We start from the raw sequence: 19858 nt of genomic DNA, 5'->3' as shown, positions 1-19858 counted from the left end.
TGACGTGTATGAAGCACTCCATTTTGTTGTGTGATGCTGTATGGCTTCTGCTCTGACTACAGACAAAACTCTGACCATGACTGCAATAGGAGCAGACTCAGGATTTATACCCTAGATAGAGATTGTGTAAATTGCCTGTGTACAGCATGCATAATTAACACAATGGTGTCTTTTCCCCTGCAGTAAACATATTACAAAATTGCAAGTAATATATATGTGTTGTATTGCTTGAGAAATGCTGCAAAGTCTTGTAATTAAAACTGGTTTCATAGCACAAATATAGAGGGGGAAAAGTTAGATCTATACTGATGAAACAAAGATTATAGTCAGATGCTGAAACTCTATTCTTGACAGGTTAGAAGTTTTGCTCAGTTGTGCCACTGCTGCACCAGCAGTGAGAAACTACTAACAGTAAATCTGCCTCTGGTATTAATTACTGTTTATTTAAAAGATGCGTATGTATTGAAATATTCATTCAATTTGATTGTTACTTCCCCCCCCCCCGCCCCCCCATTTGTAAATAAATTGCTATACAAACAATCTGAGAAAATATGCCTGGAAAAAATACTGAAACTGGCATTTAGCTCATCCTTGTAACTCAAAGCAGGACATGATACTTGTCTAATCTCTAAACCTACAATTAGTAATCTTCAGAAATATATGTCTTTTTCACTATCAACTCAGCAGGTACGTGTAATAATAAATGTATAATGTTTAGTGTGAGATGACGTTTTAGGACAACACAGCTACCAGTTAGTAGTGCTCTGAAGGGTAGTTAGGGCAATGGGATCTTTGTGCACCAAGTGGGACTCAGGGAAAATTTGCTTTTTACCTCAATGGAGATGAGTTCAAAAAGGAGAAAATTTGAGCAGAACAATACAAATTCCAGGAGTAATTCTTAGATTCCACACTATGGGACTGTATTTTATTGACTTTAAAGACTGTTTCAGGGCAATTAAGACATTCTGTAGTCATTCACAACACTCCAAATGTAAATTTCAATATTTCCTGAAGGATAGGTTTGTGAAAAGCATTACGAAATTATGTCAGTAATTTCTCTTTGGATAAAGGATAACCCATATTTGGTCAAATACCTAAAAAAGCTTTTATGGATGATTAATTGTTGAATATACTAAAATAAATTGGTTGTAATTTTTTTTCCCCCAAACTATGGGAGATTTAACTCTTATGTTTTCTGTTACTATTTGGCTGTGTTAGTAAAGCCCTTGCAGTACTGTGGAAATATCAGACAGAGGATTAGCAAGGAAAAATCCAACATCCATGGAATGAAGGGGTAGGGGAAGAGAAGGAGAGAAGGGTGATATTTTGAGCTCTCACTCTAATGCTTTTTTTTTTTTTTTTTTTCCCATTAGAGATCACTTTACTATGTAGCTATGCCAGCAGACCTCCTAACCACAATACAGAAGATACCAGCAAAACCACCCTCTGCTGGCATAGCTTATACTATAGCTAATTTTTTTTTGCTATCTTAGGACTTTTATATGAGAGTAAACTCTGTGTGGCTGTTCTCTATTTGCCTTGTGTATTGAAATATTTCAGTGGCCAAATATGTGGCATTCAGAAGCCCAGGATGTCTTTTGCTTCCCTCTGCCAGTCCTTGCCTACAAGCTGTGGGCAGGGACTGTGGCTCCCCATTGGGCTCGCTTACTCCCCCCCTCCCTGCGCCAGTCTCCCTGCTCCCATCATAGAGCTCGCAGTCAGCACAGTCCTGGCCCTCTTGGTTTGCAATAGCTTTGTGACAATTGAGAGTGTTTTTCTTGTCATCACCTAGACATCAGTCACAGCCAAACACAATTTTCAGGGTGTAAAACTGAAACTCCAGTCAGCACCCTGGAGAAACACATCTTTTTGTTTGAAGGCACTCTGCTAGTGCAAATGATCAGATGACTTACCCTGGGAACAGTTACAGCCACATATATATATTTATCTATGTGTTATAATAAACACTAAGAACACATATAACTACCCCCACAAACAATATATGAACTTTACAGAGACTCCAAAACACAATTCATGGCAACTGACCAAATAAACAAATTCTGTGAAAAGAAAGAGAGGTTATTTTTACTGCAATGATTATCTTCTCCTTTTCTAAGACCTGGTGAGTGAGGTTCTTAAAACAACATTATGGGAGAAAAGCTACACTGAAAGAAAAAATCAATATAGCAATCAGACAGCAGTCTGTGATCTCAGGGCTATTGTGTAAATGCAGAAAATGAAATTGTTTTCTAAAATACAGTTCTATTTTAACTCTTCCCGTGATTAAAACTAAATCGAAATGATATGCTAAAGACAGCCTTCTCCTATGACATGTAAAGCTATATTTGGTCTTCAGGTACAATTAATATACCTAGGCTGAAAATGAATGATTCAACATTAACAATGACAGTTTGAATGTGCAAACTTTGCTGCAAAGTGTTTTGGGAATAGTAGCTCCTGCTGGAAGATGGAAAAACATATTCAGTTGCTTCTGGCTCCCCCATTTGCATGTATTTTCTTCAGGGAACCGCTAAATGCTTAAATATGTCAAGACACATTTCATGTTGGGATATCATTAAACTTCAATTCTTGTGGATACATACTTTTCAACCTCCATAGCTCAAACTGGGGATACAAAATATGTCAAAGACTCAACAGGAAAAAATTATTCATACTAAAATTTTAAAATGCTTTGAAGCTCATTCCCTTGGTGAAAATAATTATTTGAGAAGTTCCTTTTACTTGATGTAAGCTATATTAGGTGAAGGGATAGCATTTCAAATATAATGTAATTTTGAAATTATTTAAGGAAAATCTCTTGAAATGAGTCACACAAAATGAAAAATCGGATGTCTGGGTGATACTTTTGACAATCAGCTGAAGACAAACATCTGATTTTGCATATGTATAGACCTATTCTATAATAATTTCTCTAACCTATTATGGCAGTCAAAATGTTCCCCCAAACACAAGTAATTAACCCATTTTGGTTGGTTTTAAAAGAGGATTTCAAGGGTCTGTTTTAGTTGTGTTTTAGTAACTGTATCAGAGAATTGCTCTTTTTCTCTTACAGAGTAGTCACTCCGTAAAGAGGGTAACATAAAATCCTGATATTCCATTTCATTTTCAGACTGAAATGTTCTAGGTTAAAAGGGTGTCACTAACTCCAAATATTAATAAAAAATGCTGAAGTCCCATTTGTCTTCATGTCCTCTGTACAGTTTACTGAAAACTATCTTCCTAATCGCCATCTCCCCATGCAGTAAGGTGTTTCAATGTATTTCTGGAGTGCAAGAGCATAGGTTCACATGGTGGGAGAGAGGCTGGTTCTGCACCTAGGAAGAGATAGGCAGCTAAAATCAGCTCCTCCAAGTTTTCTTAATGTAGTACACAGCTTTGTATTCTAGAGTAAAATTGTTAATTCCCTATGTGTGTTTCTGAATGAAGGAGTACTGGCGTGAGAGTGCTTCCAGTGCTTATTTCATGTGGCTGCAGATTTGATTAGGGCTGTGCATGAGGAAGAGCTTGCAGAGAGAGGAGGTGGGAAAAGTCCACCCCTTGCCTGCAGACTTCTCACTAGCCTCTTAGGGGCAGAGAGGGGCTTACCACATGTGTGTTTCTCCCCTTTGCTCCCTAATAATTTTACTCTAAGGAGATTAAAGTCTTGCTCTTTGAATTTCTGGTTCAGATTGTAAGCACTCATGTCCCCACATCAGTAACAGGCAACCTTGAAAGCAGGTGCTTTGGGATACTCCATGATGGCAGAGAAATGTCAGTATTCAGCAGTGCAAAGATTTGGGGACTTGAAAAATAAGACGTATACGATAAAAAGAAGTATTAAAAAACCAACCATTAAGAAAGAAGGCTTGGAAATCCTCACATGGGCTAAGCAAAGCAAAATATTTTATTATTCGTACTTTAACAGCCCCTAGGAGAGTATTAAAGTCTTCACAATATGAATGCAAAGGGAAAATTCTCAGCTCAGCTCTGCCATGATGAAAATAAGGACAAAAACCTACACTCCAGAAAGCACTGGAGGCTGAACGAAGAAAAACAGCCTTATTCTCTCCCCCACCTCAAATCCTATGTTGTTACTTGGCAGACTTGTGCACAATAAAGTGCAGAAGTATGGCTGTAAAATAAAAAGTGATGAGGTAAAAATGTAGACATCCTTTCTTTTGAAGAGGTCAGCACAAGAAATAGAAATTGGCCTTTTAGTTACCACGCAGCCTGGCCCAAGACCCGAGGGTAGATCATAGCAAGAACTCAGTGAGGGGGAAAGAAGATGATCAGAAAAGAGTTTTCAGAGGTGATGGTGAGATTCATGAGAGTGCAGGAAAAGATCCTAGTAAAAAAACCCTATATGAACTAATTTGTGATCTGAGAAAATCTCAGCCAAGACAATAATTCAGATTGCAGGGACTGAAATATTTCTAAAACTAAGCCTGAAGAACAAGGATAATTGACCTCAGAGGGAATCACAGGGAGCTGGCTACTGCATGTTAGGACCACTTTGATATATTACTATCATTAGTGCTGTCTTGGATCTTGTTCCAAAATAGTCTACATTATTTTTCACTTTATCCCATCACTCCTTTCAAGGTGTCCACAAGATGTGAGAGAATAATAACGATTCTTGACAAAATTATAATAAGAAAATGCAGCTGAACTATCTAATAGTGCATATGCCTGTGTAACTGCAGAAGTGCTTTAACTATTGTTCTTGCCTACTCCTTTCTGTTCTTCCAACAGACCCTTTAAGATAGGCACAAGTGCCTGTAAAGGAATGAAAATATTTTAAAAATGACTGTTCGTCAATAACAGGCAAATTCTCAGGTTTCAGGAAAACAGAAAAAAAATGTTCACATAGGATCTCCTTGTGTACTCTGTCAAAGGGTCGAACACTGGAGCCATAGAAGTGAGTGGGAAGACTGTGTCAGAGTTGGAGCTGTGGATGGAGCTATTGTACCATTTGAGCCATTTCTAAAACCAGACTTTGAACCTGTGCTTGTCTCTACAGTTGGGTCCTCAACTACTTCTACAAAACTTTACTCTGGAAAACACCAGGTTGCACAGTCAGTTGCAGGACAGGGGTCTTCTCTCTAATGGTTCTGTATAGTATCTTTCTTACTCCAAAATGAGTAAGGATAAACTACAGACCACAACTTTATCCTAACCAATTTCTTATTTTAGCAGACATCTATAAGAAAAGATACTGAAATGTTCTTACTTTCTTCAGAAAGATCATTTTCTTCTGCTTCTCTTTCCATTTCTTTACACCATCCTTCCATTCTCTTAGTTTCAGTATGTAGCAACTTCATAAACCAAGATCCATCCCGTCGACAAGGAGACATTCGACCAGTCTCTACTGTCTCAATGGCTGGCTCTAGCCAGGGTTCTGGTGGTGGAAGGTTTGAGGTGTCAACTGGGGTCCTATAATCTTCTCTGTAACTGAACAGTCCCTGTGTCCGTACAGTTCTCACTGCGCTGTATTGGGTGGGTGTGCTGGGCTCTGAGTGCTGCTGGAACGATGAACCAAACTGAAGTCCCTTGTCCTCCATGGTGATATGTCCTGGAAAACCCTCCAGTTCCAGGTCAGCCTGGACAGCTGCTGTTACACTGTTTGAGCGCTTGAATCGACCGTGTCTTGGTGAAGAGGGAAGAAAGAAAAGAGACTAAGACATATAAATACATATGTGATTATACAGAGGCATAGAATAATGTTTCAGTGAATGGATTTTGGTTTTCTCCTTGGACTTCATGTTAAATATTTTTTCTTTGTGCATGTCGCACTAAAATAAGACAATGAGTAAAAACAGAGGAAAACCAAAATGCATAGTGGCATCATTAATCTGTGCAAAGATACAAAAGAAAATAATTTAAATTGTCACTGGAAGCATATATTGATTTATTGTGATAATTCAAAATATCATGTATCATTACTAAATGAACTGGAACTAACTAACAGAACTGCAAGATTACATTTCCTGACAGAAGTCTGTAAAGTACATGGATATAAAGAAAATAAATATTAAGAATTTTAATTAGACAAAATCTGAAAATTTCCTAAGTTAGGACTGTTGAGGATCCTCTAATAAAAGAAAAATAGTAGCAACAGGTTTAAGACTGTGGTATTTTTTACTTGCCTCATAGGACAGCTATTAAATGTTGATTTTCTAATGTGATATGCCACCAAATAATGACATTTTAGAAAAGCTTTAAGTAAAAAAAAATTAGACAAAGAAGCAAACATTATTTGTGAAATCTTTTCACATCTGAGACTATTGTTTCAAATTACTTCTAGTCAATGATGGTAAAAGGTAATTAGAAGTCAGATACTGACAGCTGCCATGAAATGAGATAATGGTCCCAGTCCAGTACTTAATAGGCAGTGCCTGCCACAGATAAACTGTGGGTTAGTACGTGGGCCAGCAGTTTTACAAACCTAGAGAAAGACTGAACAAGCATAAAAGCTGATTCTAGTTTAGGATGAAGGTACCATGGGTTACCTCCTAACTGCTGTATCACTCTGTGTGGATTGGGAAAGCCTGGATCAGTGTGAGGGGTCCTATCAAAGGAAAAGTATTCTAATAGACAGCTTTTTGAATTTGTTATGCCAACAAATTATATTCATCCAGTACTTTAATTTAAAACGTTTACTACCTTCCCTCCAATTAAAGACTGGAAAGTTAACTAAGTATTAAGCAACTGCTAAATAATCTCTAAAAATTTTACCAAATGACCAGCTTGCCTATAAGAAATTTGGCTTTGTGAATTATTTAGGGGCAGCACATGCCAGATGTTTATTAACTCTGCTTACAAATGTGTGTTGTGTTATAAAAGACTACAGATTTTTGTATATTCTTAAATTACCGTTTTTCATCTTCTACTTGTACTCCAACAGAGTGGTATTCCCGTAGGCCTCTGCTTTCAGTATCTGAATCAGTTGCTGTTTCCACCTAATTCAACACAAAAGATACATCTGCAGAGTGAGGACCAACAACTCAGCCCTATTTCTACCTGCACTAATTCAAAATTAATTATATATTTCCTCTCTTAATGCTAAGAAACACCTAGAACAGTAACATAAATTAAATAGGTATTCAGCCTGGTATAATAGTTTTGGTTCTGTGTTTTATAAAGCTTTGCAAAAGTACTTTTCTTCTATGTAATTCACGATTTCAAACCTAAGCAGATGCAATTACTCAGTGGAAGCAGGGACTAAGCTTGGTCTGGAAGAACTTTTTCTAAGAACGAGGAATCCAAATGATAGACTCTTTTTATATTATTATAAAACAGTCTCATTATAGTCCTTGATTTACAAAACAAAATAAAATCTCAAGTAGCCTGATAAATTTGCAAGTGATAAAAAGAAATGCTGCAATGAAATTTCATTGACAACTGCGTTGACAAATATAGAACCATTTAAATGACGTGAAGGATACAGCAGAATGCCATATCTCACCTTTTTTAATAACATGGTCCTGAAAATGCTATATCAAGCAACTAATTTATGCACTTTTTATAGTATTCCCATCTGAAATACACTTACTGAAATACATTCAGAGTAGAGTTTTCTTCATAACTGAGACCGCATTACTTTTGCAAGTTTCTGTGGGATTTTATATAACACTACCCACCACCATACCGCCCCCAAGTCTTTGACATAGACATAACGAGTGCTGCAGTATGCAAATTATACTGAATCGAGGGAGAGTCGGGAAAAAAGAAAAAGAATAGAACCGACTTTTCATTCTGAATGATATTTTCAGTGTTAAATAAAAAAAAATCAGCAACCAGTTTTTCAATTTGCATACTCCATGCATGAATTCAAAGAGTGTATCTTATTATGAAGACAAGATAACTTAATTTTGCAGCAGTCACAGGCACCTCTGGAAGGAGCCCAATGGCCTTTGCAGCTGTATCTCAGCTGCAGAGTCCCAATCCCGCCAGGTTTCTGGAAGGGGGAAGGAGGGTGGAAAGTGAATGTACATGTGGACTACTTGAAGAAGCCAGTTGCTGGTAACTTCTCATTCCATCTTCAAACTGTAGCTCCATGTACATTCACATGGAAGGGAACTCCAGCCAATAATCAGTACACATTCATATTTACCTGGGTGTGGGGACTGAAGATGTTCATGAAAACAGTGCAGAAACTCTTTAGTAAATGTTAACAGCATGTTAACAATTGTACACTGTAGTGTCAGGCACAGGTTTGCCAGAAGCTCAGTGTGGCAGCTGTCAGGGAAAGACATATTTACCATCCATTCCATTTATTCTGCATGAGGTCTAGGAGAAAGCGTGCGCTGCTGTTTCCACATTGGCAATGCATGGAAGCTGTGTATGTTCACTTGGACAGGCAACACATTGAGAGAACTAAGATATCAGATTTGGTAACAGTCTCCAGGATTTGGTGTCAGTATAAAAAGAAAGATCCCTCTCGATGTTGACAGTGAGAAAAAGCCTCAACCACAGGCATCTTGGGGAAGAAAAAACAACACAAGAACCAACCAAAAAACAGGCAAGCTGGTCTCCTAGTTAAGGTGAGTCTTGTCTGCAACATGGGTGAGAAGTTTAAGTTGTACTTGGAGGGTCACCCTCTGCTGAAAGAACACTGCTATAAGTAGAACAGCCATACGGTCCAGTTTCTTAGCATGAGAGATATCTATCAGGATAGACACCATTATTTATAGCATAGAAGGGTTCCAAACAGTCTTAAATAATAAGTTCAAGTCTAATTGAGGGACTAGGCACTCACTTAACTCTTTCAGGGATGTGAGAAAAGCTGCACATAAAACATCTTCATTAGTGACAGGTGAGCAGAAATGAATTAACTGGGCCAAGAATGAGATACTCATCTAGCTTGTTGAGGGGGAGTGGAGAGGGAAATTACACTTGCAGCCTTGACTACAGTGATGAGAGCTCTGTCAAATATGCATAGACATGTTTTGAAGAGTGAAGTCAACATTCTCAAAGGGACAGGAGATGATAGGTAGTGAAGAAGAGCAGATAACATGAAATGCTTACACTGTGGCTTTTGGGCGCACCTGTATGAGTGCTAGCAGGAAGATGATATCTAAGGTGGGGAAAAAATTTCTGGAGGAAGTTTTTTGATGTAGAAATCCATAGCAACATCTGGAGCAGTCAGGAAGTCTCAACTGTTGTTAAGAGCTATGGTATTGGGCTTCATCCCCAAAGCAACCAGAGTCAGTCTGGGTTAAAACACATAATTTAGGAACTTGCAGTGTTTAAACTACAACAAATAATGTCATCAAAGGGCACATCTTCAACCAAGGATTTAGTGTCCTTCTGGAGATAAGAAGACTGGGAGATCTTGTTAAAATTGCAGAGACCATGGCCTTCCAAGCCATAGCTGATGCATCATGTAACCTGTGAAAAAGTCAGAGAAGTTAGCTTGATCTCAGATGGAGTCACTATAAAGCACTTATTGGAGGAAGAGAGTGACAAAGGAGACTGTAATTTCTGTTATTAAAGAACAGAAAGTGCTTGGCAGTTTGGAAGATGACACTAGAGGAATGCTGAAGACCATGATCTCAAAATCAAGATTTCTTCCTATGTTGAGAAGGTGCAGTGGTTATTAAAGTAGGTGGTAGTGATATAGGAAATCTGATCTGAGCATTTCCAGTCTATTGTCTTTGTAGTGAACAGGCAGAAGGCAGGCAATTACCAAGAAATATTAGTGGATTTCATTATGGTCTTACAGATTTAGCAAAGATAGTCAGGTATCTGGTAGTGTTGATGTCAGGTTATGGGAACATTCAGTTTCGTGCATTCTTCAGGAGGATGTATGAAAGTCTGAGCACTGTTTCCTAAGTCATGGAAACAAAAGTTCTGTGACAGAAGGCAGAGGATGAATTTTCTGCAAAATGAACACAGTGAAAGGTAACTATACGAGCAGGCTCTAACTTCACAGTGTCCCAGTGATGAGGGTAATATGTCTCAGGGCAGTGACAGAGGGAACAGAGACTTCCTTTTATACCTCCAACCTCAGAAGTTTGTAGTATAATCAATAAAACCTGGACATTTTGGACAGTAAGTAGTAAGGGTGACTTTGAGCCTCCATATGTCTCCTTATAGAAGCAGGACAAAATGTCAAAGTGCTATGACCAGTTAGTCAAAGGTTGGAGAAGAGACTGGGTCTTTGTGCACAGCCTCACATGGCAATGCTTCTGACAATGTCTAATGGCAGTGTAAAGGAGAATCACAGTATAACTGATTGTGAATGGCAATCCCAAGGCGTGGAAAAAGTAATTGACTCTGTCGGGGTTCTTAAGGCTTCTTTACACAAGGTAAGATGCTGGTGTTAATGGTATGATGAAGTCAGTATACCCGGATTGCTCTGGACCTACCACAGCTAGGACTGTTGGATGGCCAACATGGCTTCACTATGGGCAAACAATATCTGACAAATTTGGTGGCCTTCTGTGACAGAGTTACAAATAAGGGAAGAGTGACTGACTTCATCTACCTGGACTTGTGGAAAGCATTTGATGCTGTCCCATATGACATCCTTGTCTCTAAAACAGAGAGACACTGATTTGATGGATGGGCCACTCAGACGATAAAGAATTGGCTGTACTGTTGCACTCAAAGAGTGCAACTCAATGTCTGAGTGGAGACCAGGAATGAGTAGTGTCCCTCAGGCGTCCACACTGGGACCAGGATTATTTAGCATCTTTCTTGGGGACATGGACAGTGGGATTGAGTACACCCTCAGCAAGATTGCACATGACACTAAGCTGAGTGGTGTGGTAAGGGATGCCATCCAGAGGGATCCTCACAGGCTAGAGAGGTGCGCCTGTGCGAACCTCATGAAATTCAACAAGGCCAAGTGCAGGGTCCTGCACATGGGTCAGGGCAATCCTAAGCACAGATACAGGCTGGGCAATGAATGGATTGAGATCCCTGCAGAGAAGGACTTGGGGGTATTGGTAGCAGCCTTCTAGTACCTAAAGGGGGCTACAGGAAGGATGAGGAGGGACTCTTTATCAGGGAGTGTAGTGATAGTGCAAGGAGTAACTGTTTTAAACTGACAGAGGGTAGATTCAGATTAGATATAAGGAAGAAATTCTTTACTGTGGAGGGTGGTGAGATGGAAAAGGTAGTCCAGAGAAGTTGTGTCTGCACCCTACCTGGAAGTGTCCCAGGCCAGGTTGGATGGAGCTTTGAGGAACCTGCTCTAGTGGAAAGTGTCCCTGCCCATGGCAGGGGGGTTGAAACTAGATGATCTTTAAGGTCACTTGCAACCCAAACCATCCTATGATTCTATTCTATTCTATGATTCTGTTGGACTGGGTCCAAGGAAAGGACCAACATCATTACTTCCATTTGTGGGATTGTTGATCAAGATCCTTGAAACTGTTTGAATCAACCACCGCTCCAGATGATGGTGTCAGTGTTGCAAGCTCAGGCTTCACAGCATTACAAGCCTGAAGATCTGACAAGGGAAAAGAGATTTGTGGGTGGCCAGGCTGAAGAAGCTGAACAGATGGGAACACAGGGCCTCCAGCTCACTCACATGACTCAGCATGGAGGGACAGACACTGTGTGCCAGACCAGACATAAACCAAAGCCAGACAAAAGAAACCAATCTGACATCTCCCCATGTGTCAGTCTTTGTCTTCAGTTCCTTTTAAAGCGCTGCACTTCCTTCATAGAGTGATATCCTGAGGATGACCATTTCTACATCCTATACTCCTTGGGACCCACTGAATGAGTCCTGAGGGATGAAGTGGAGCCCAGGTTGCTGGACACGGAAATAGGCTAAGGAAGGTCGATGGTATCATCCTCGTGGGGATTGCATACAGCTAGTAACACTGCAGAGGTGAGCAATGGTTAATGGACAGAGACTTTTGCTTTCCACGAGGATGTCTCTGCAGCTCAGACATAGTGCTGTTGGAAACATGATGGTCTAAATATATAAACAAGGGACAGTCCCTACAGAGAACATCAATTTGGCCAATTGATGTTGCTGGAACAAAGCAGGCAGACTGGTAACACACCATTTTCTTCTGTATTGCATATCAAAAGCATATCTGTTTTTGCCAGCTACATTGTTTGGTTTGGTAACAGATAGCATGTCTTTTGAACTCTGCTTCTTATGTGTGGAGGCATATTTCCCTTTTATATTTTAGATTGGCTGGTATTTTCCATTGATACAACAGAGCAAGAAAAAGTCTTTTTCATCTTGCCTGTTTTCCAGTGCTTTCTTATTGGTATTTCACCTAGAAGTATATTCTGAATAATTTGCCCAATATGCAATTGACACTCAGAATTTACAGACATAAATGAAGTAATCTGCTCTAAAATTTTATTCAAAACAAAATTATCAGAAAAATGATGGCTCAGGTATCAAAATAAAAATTACATTAGTTACCTCTAAATATAAACTCTTGCCAAATTATCCTTCCCTCCAGCTTGCCAAGGCTGACACTGACTAAATGACCTGATGATTGCTTTCATATTTTAATGCTTTCATTTCCTCACTGTGCCTTGTAACAGCAGGAGAATGCCAAATTTTTTTTGTGTGTGCGCAATCTAGGATTGCAAATATTGTAACAACCAACAAAAAAAATACATCTGGGAACTGAAGGTAAGTGCCAACACAAGTAAAAGTAGGAAATAACAAAATAATTTGCACTTACAAAGAAACAAATGAACAAATAAATTGCATTTCTGAATGACAGATACTATAAAGACTCCTGCTAGAAGACAGCAGGAAATTCTTTAGGTTTAATCAGATTGGCCGGGCTAGATTCAAATGAGCAGAGGAGAAAAAGTAATGCATTTGGTTTGATTGTGTGGCTCCTGAAACTCAAATAAGTCTTAATAAATCTGTTGTTATTCTCCACAATTCATTTATGTTTTAATATTTGCATGGGTTCTAAAAGCCTTAATATTTGCAAACTGGTCCACAACCTTAGTAAAGCAAAATAATGTGACAAATTATGTCTATCTGGTTATGAGGGAATCTCACACAGAAGAGGAAATAAGAAAATAGCCAGACACTGACCAAAAGCAGAATAAAGGAGTAGATCTAATATAGCATGTCATCTTGTTCTTTCCTTGCAAACAAAGAACTAAAACTTAAAAAATGTGGCACTTTATGCCATGAAAAATGTTGTCTAATGGGCTTACAGTATGCCCATGAGGCTTATAATATTAATAGTAAATGTAATGGAGCATTTTGAGATTATTTCTGTCTTATTTGTCTTACCTTTCACAAAGGCCTAACACTCTCCTGCATGTTTTTTTTTTTGCTGCCAGTACAAGGGGCAGACAATACTATGAATCCTCTGTGATCAGTCACTGATGACTGATCCAGCTCAAATTTGAAAACTAAGTATCAGATACTGGCGCTGTCTTGGTAATAAATGATCCACAAGTAAATTATACTAACATAAAATTATCTGAATAAATGCAAATCACTAATGCAAATAGCTTGCTTGTTATAATCAATCTTGGTTTGTTTATAGGCACTCACTCTAGAAAAAGATGCATGAACAGACTAAATTATTCCCTCAAAGTATTTACTAAGCTTTTTTAGCTGATAATTTAAACTACTTAGAAGCAACCTTTATTTCTGTGCTAAAAGTATTATTCTGTTCTTAAACAGGAGCACTGAAACATGACTGTGTTCAGTTTTGGTCCCTGCTATACAAAAAAAATGTGGACAGGCTGTTCAGGGTCCAGAGAAGGGCCACAGAGATGATCAAGGGACTGAGAAGCCTGTCATATGAGGAAAGGCTAGGAGAACAGGGTTTGCTCAGCCTTGAGAAGAGAAGGCTTAGGGGAGACCTTATCACCATGTTCCATTATTTAAAGGGTGGCTCCAAAGAAGATGGGGACTCACAGAGTCACAGGGAAAAGAGGAGTAACGGGTCCAAGTTACTCCTGGGGAGATCCCGACTGAACACAAGAGGAAAATTTTTCACTATGACAATCAGCCACTGGAATAATCTCCCCAGGGAAGTGGTGGGTTCCCCAACATTGGACACTGTTAAGATACAGCTGGACAGGGTGCTGGGCCATCTTGTCTAGACCGTGCTTTTGCCAGAAAGCTTGGACCAGATGATCTCTGAGGTCCCTTCCAACCTGATATTTGATTCTGTGATAACATTGCGGTGTCCTAAAAACTCCAGTCTGACCTTCTATACATACTGTCTCTAAGGAAAACAGATTTTAACCTGGGTCTTTTGGTTCTCTCTCATAAGCATCCGTAATAAGAGCCCTTCAGGCATTTTCTCTCCCCATGCAACTTCACTGCCCTCAGTGCGTTTTCACTGCTGTAACCAATTTGTTCTATAATTAGAATTTAATAAACAATCTCTTATGATGCACAGGAAGGGAAATAATTCACCTTTCCTCTCTTGCATAGGCTTCTCAGTGATAACAAGAGTGAAAAAAGGGAAGAAAACACTACATTTGACACTAGATCAGGAACATGTAATTGTGGACACAGGTAACCATTCTTAGGTACAGGGAGCTCTTATTTGTATGCAGTGACTTCAAAGTAGGAAAAATACTTCAAATAAAACTATAGTACTAACTAGTACTGCTTTCCTTAACTGACAGAATACTTTTATCAGCCAATACTTTTATCAGCCACTTTTATCATATACTCCTTCAAAATAAATTTTAGAAACCCACCAAAATAAACCTACACTTTCATGCTTGAGTTTTCAGCAGAACATCTGGACTACTCAAATACGTTGTGTGGCACAGTAAGTGCTAATAACCACAAGAATATCCTACAATGGGTTGAAAACTTCTGCTGGTCTTCTAAGAAAGCACTTTTTGCTAAAAATTTCATAGTAACAACAAAACAAGCTGTGGTTGTTCGTAACTTTTTTGGTACATTTAATGTTAAGTGGCAAATTGTTCTGAACCAACAAATATTGTGCAAGGCAGCAGTCTGCGTCTTCCCCACTTTGAATTGTTTCATTACGTTAGATGGCAGTTAAGAAAATGAGCAACAGTAATTTGTGAAAAGTGTGAAAATTTAGATGGCTTTAAAATAATCATAGCTTTGTTTTAACTACAATTCCAACTGCTAAGCTTTCTGATAACTGAGGACTCCAAAATGCAACTACTAGCTAAGCCTGGGAATTCTAACTCATCTCTCTCTCTCTCTCTCTCTCTGTATATATATATATATATATATATATATATATATATATGTACAGGTCAATTCCAACTCTAAAGACCAGGTTATAGTGTCTGTACCATGGAGTTGTTATCAAAACTTTAACTGACTTCTACAAGCCAAGTAAGTATGCCATATGGGTGCAAAACGCTTTGTCTTAAAGGGAAATTCTGGTTTGAGACTGCAGAGCTTTTTGAAAAAAGTTTTTACCACAAAATGTTAATAGTTTTACTAAATAATATATATAAATATTGTGCAGAAGATCCTCTTTTGACACAAAAAATTAGGCAGGCGAGTTATTGCACTAATCCTCCTGAATACAGCTTTTGATTTAGAAGAACGATTTGTTTAATAAAGATTCTGGAGATTAAAAACACCCCTAGATATTTTGAAGCATGATCTCCTGATGATAAATGAAGATGACAGAATCCATTCTCTATGCTACAATTAGTGCTCATCTTCAAAAATACCATCATGAATCAGCCTCCACACTTACAAAATTTGTTTCCATCTCATCTGCTTCCGGGGTTTCGGTTCTTTTGAGAAGCCTTGATGTCTTTTAAATAAAGAAGAAACAAAGGACTGCATGTTTTGAAATACTTGAAATAAATAAGGAACAATTTCTTGACATATTTTTTTCATATATTTTGCAATCTAAATGCTTTTAATATAAAATAATTTATAACTAGAGCAGTTTTTGAATGTTAATCATAGCATATATACAAGGTTGTGCAAAAGAGCAAGCAAAATCCCTGAAAATATATTAGCAATAGCTTTGTTCTTGACTTAGTGGTTATTTTACTAGACAATCTCTATGCTCCATTTGAATTCCAACACTTTGGTTAGTCTTCTGCTGTCATGATAGAAGACAGATATGAAGACTATAGCTTCTGGTATTACTAGAGTTTTACTCTTTTTTCTGTATATATTTTCTTAAGAATGCTGACTAAATTTTTAATCCCAGAAGCAGTATTTTGCAATTCATTTGAATTCATGAATCAACATTTTCTTCCAGTGCCTACTGACAATATTCCTCTTGGTTTAGATATGGCAGTGAAGAAAAACCAAACCCCAACAGCTATTTTCGGGAGAAGCTTCGTTTCTGAGGCTTTTTTTGTTCAAAATTCCCATCTGGGATACAGTTAACATACCATGAGATGGCTTACCATGTCTGTGCTGTTCTCTGTCCCTGCAGACCGGGTGCTACTGATCTTCGTAGTAAGTCCAGTGCTCCCCTAGGAGCTTGGACTCCCTCTACATGTGAATACCATTCTTATGGCACATGCTTAGTATGGCAGGACTTTTTAAAAGGACTTCTCTTCATTACATGTACACCACACAAATCATCTATACCTAAGACATGGGAGCCCTAGGCTGGGTCCACATGCAGAGACATTGCTGGTCATTCTTTATCTTTGCACCTCTCTGCTCCTGTATGAAGCTCCATTGGCAAGCATTCCAACACCAATGTGTTAATGGAATGAAGCATTAAAAAATGCACAAATTAACCATCCTGATAGCAAATTAATTAATGCAAATAAATGCAAATCCAATGCATTACCCTGGCATGGCATGCTAATGAGAAAACAAGTCATTTAGTCAATCAAGGAAATATGCAAATAAAAAACCTCGTTTTTTAAGGTGCTTTGATGCAGAAGTCTAAAACAAATTAAATACTTCAACTGTATTTTGGGGGCATAAATTATTATTTATGTAGTTTGCAATAAGAATATTTTACCCTGTGTTTTTATTCCTTACAAACCTGGCAACAGATATACAACAAAATGTATTTTCTGTTTAGAAATGCTGCAGAAAGGTATTTTTCACACTAATGTGAAGTTTGAAACTTACTGCAGAAAAACCCCCAAACAATTATAATGTATTCTCAGGATACTGTGTTGAAGGTAATTTTGCAATTTTAACGTTATCTAATGCCAAATGGTACAACCAAGCAGTTCGAACTTCTCAAAAGATAACAAACAGCTCATCCTTCTGAGACTCGCTGTTGCAAACAATATTTGCCTTTTTCAGTATGTGCACCTGAGGACCAGTATTATGGGCCAAGCGTCAGATGATAAGTTGCTACAGAAGATCTGCTGCCTCCATGGAAATCATTGAACAGATGTTTTTTGTGGATTATAAGCATGTATTATTAAACACACCACGTATCAAAAAGGGTCAGAGCCCCGTGAAAAGTACTGGTCATTACCTGCAGTAAGAAACAGGATCAAGTGATGTAATCAAAGTTTCAGAATTAATTGCTGAAATACCAGGACTGACTGAAGCAAGACACCAACATTGTTAAATACCACTGTGCAAAGCTGCTGTAAAGAAGAGATAACAACACTAGATACTATTCCTTTCTGAAAAGTAAGTTTCAGGTTAGGGACTAAAAGGTACCAAAAATGACTTACTGCTTGTTTAAGATTTTCACTGTTACCTGCTACGTCTCTTTTTTAGGATACACTAATTTGTAAAACATTTGAAAAGTAGCCATCTGAATAGTTTACTATTGTTGTTAAATTGCATCTAAAGAAGCAGAAGCTAATACTTTTATGTTGAGAAATGGATAAGCAACTTGCTGGTAAAGCCTATGCCTTCCCATGAGTCTAATATGGTGTGAGACAGCAAAATTATACCACACTAAGATGTTAAACAGTGAAGTTCAATCAATAGCTATGACATGCTTAACCCAAATACTTTTCTCTGATTGTATTTGGACATTAATGGAAAAGGAATTACTACTTTATAAAGAAAATAATATACTTCCTAGTAGATGGACAGTCACTCACTGGGCTTTCTTCCATGGACTATTACCTGCTCAAGATCTATGTTGCTGTCTCCACAATACCTGTAACTATGACAAAATACATGGCATTTTCTCTATAGCTGATCTGGCAAAAATAGAGATTTTTAAGCACAGAAGTGAACCTAGTGATGTAAAAGGGAATATTAACATACTTAAAATTATATGTTTCTAAGTAACAGCAGAACAGATGTCTAGTTTTTCCTCTACTCTTGTGTTTCAAAGGACTTTGCATTCTTTGCAAGTTCAAATTTCTGATTTTTATTACTACTTGGTACTTCCTCGTGATCTAAAAAAATGACCATTGCTCTCTATAGTGTTTTCCATTTAATGGAAGAAATAGCGTTCAGAATTTGCATTTGAAATCGTCTTATTTCATTCACCTGAAACAGCACAATGTAACTGAGGTTTCCATAGCCTGAGAGACATTTTTTCAGGTGAAATAAATATTCAATTTTTTTGTGTACAAATGGAGGAATGCTGAAAAACTGTGTTTATTAATGTTCTTTCATTACTTGCCATCTATAATTATGCTGTATCTACACCAGCACATTTCCTTGGTACCTTCTCCCCAGCACAACTAAAATTAAGGGTGGAGGGGACTCTTTTTAAGTAGAATAACTTGAAGATCCGGCAGCATCACACATTTTCCAAGGTCAGAAGAGAAAGATAATGGAAAAAAATAGTCAAGCATTTTAAAGCTGGTGTAATTCTATAAAAAGGACTGTGAATTCATGGAGGGCAGGAGATGAACATGCTGTTCACCTGTAGCTCTGCAGTATAATTTTCATATCAAGTGTTAATGACAGGGAACCTCCCTAGAGATTTATTCATTCATTTTCTTCCAGGTACAGCATATTAGTTGAAGACTTTCTGCACAGCCACGTTGCCATGATGTGAATTACAATTAATGCTAAGCAGCCAGGGGTTGTTTGTTAGATTATTAGAGCCAGTGAAGCTGAATGAGTCATTCTATGCTATTTACAGAAAGAAGGCAAGCAATTCATCACAGAACAGATGCTAATGATAGGCTACCTGGATCCCTATAGAGGAACGTCGACTCTTAAGAAACTCCTCTGCTTTTGTCACTAAAATGGCCTTGTCACTGGTTCGTATCGAGGTGCTCTGGCTTTCAGAGGCATGGCGCTGCGCAGCCGCAGTTTCCAAGGCGAGATTCATGGCCTTGTTACTGTCCAAACTGTCGGTGGAGTTGTACATCCCTCGCCCATCCTGTGGCCACGGGGAAATCCTCTGAGTCCGGCTGTCGTGATATGCATCCTGGGTGGATTCTGTGCTGCTCTGTGCTGTGACTGAGATCAGTGGCTTGGAAGTGGTACGAGGGGGTACCGGTGGCGGTGTTTTTTTGTAACTTGTGTAAGTTACGGCTATGGAAAGAATTAAAAAAAAAAGAAAAAAAGAAAAAAAATCAAGATTAATCTGATGGAAATTTCACAACAGAAATCACCTTAACATTAAGATTATGCTACTTAAAAATGAAGACAGTGCAACACAGCACTCTTTGTGAACCTCATTATTAGTTGAAAGTGTCTCTCAGAGTCAGATGAATATCCCCAGCACCATTTTATTTCAACCAGGAAGCAAGGGGTGGAAATTGGAGTCCCAGATTACAGTGAAGAAGAAAGTGAGGATTTGTGTGCATTAAGACTTGTGCTGGGTAGGTACACACTGGGGCTTCTAAGGTCATTTCTGCTGTACTCTGTATTGATACAGTATATTAAGAAAGTAGCATCAACATACTGCAACAAAATATTATTCAGAAACTTCTACATTACAGTATGCCACACTTTAATCTTTAAAAATACTTGCAGGTGTACTGACTGGAAGTGGGCAAGATTGTTTACTTACAGAAGAAGTATATGATTTAA

General features: G+C 38.3%; 1 protein-coding gene across 4 annotated transcripts in view; it reads right to left on the bottom strand.

Moving 5' to 3' along the window:
• The window catches only part of DLGAP2 (DLG associated protein 2), a 312584-nt gene that overhangs the window by 17695 nt on the left and 275031 nt on the right, over positions 1 to 19858 (bottom strand). For all 4 annotated transcript variants that reach the window (XM_026845663.1, XM_026845660.1, XM_026845661.1 and 1 more), the window contains 3 exons: positions 19008 to 19357; positions 6874 to 6959; positions 5231 to 5646 (listed from right to left, as the gene is read on the bottom strand). In XM_026845663.1, coding sequence (XP_026701464.1) covers positions 5231 to 5646; positions 6874 to 6959; positions 19008 to 19357 — 852 coding nt within the window. The remainder of the gene's footprint in view (positions 1 to 5230; positions 5647 to 6873; positions 6960 to 19007; positions 19358 to 19858) is intronic.

The sequence above is a fragment of the Athene cunicularia genome (assembly GCF_003259725.1).
Source record: "Athene cunicularia isolate RWA chromosome 3 unlocalized genomic scaffold, athCun1 chr3_part1, whole genome shotgun sequence".
Lineage (NCBI taxonomy): Eukaryota > Metazoa > Chordata > Aves > Strigiformes > Strigidae > Athene > Athene cunicularia.
Note: the sequence above shows the minus strand (reverse complement) of the source record. Positions and strands in the feature narration are given on the sequence as shown.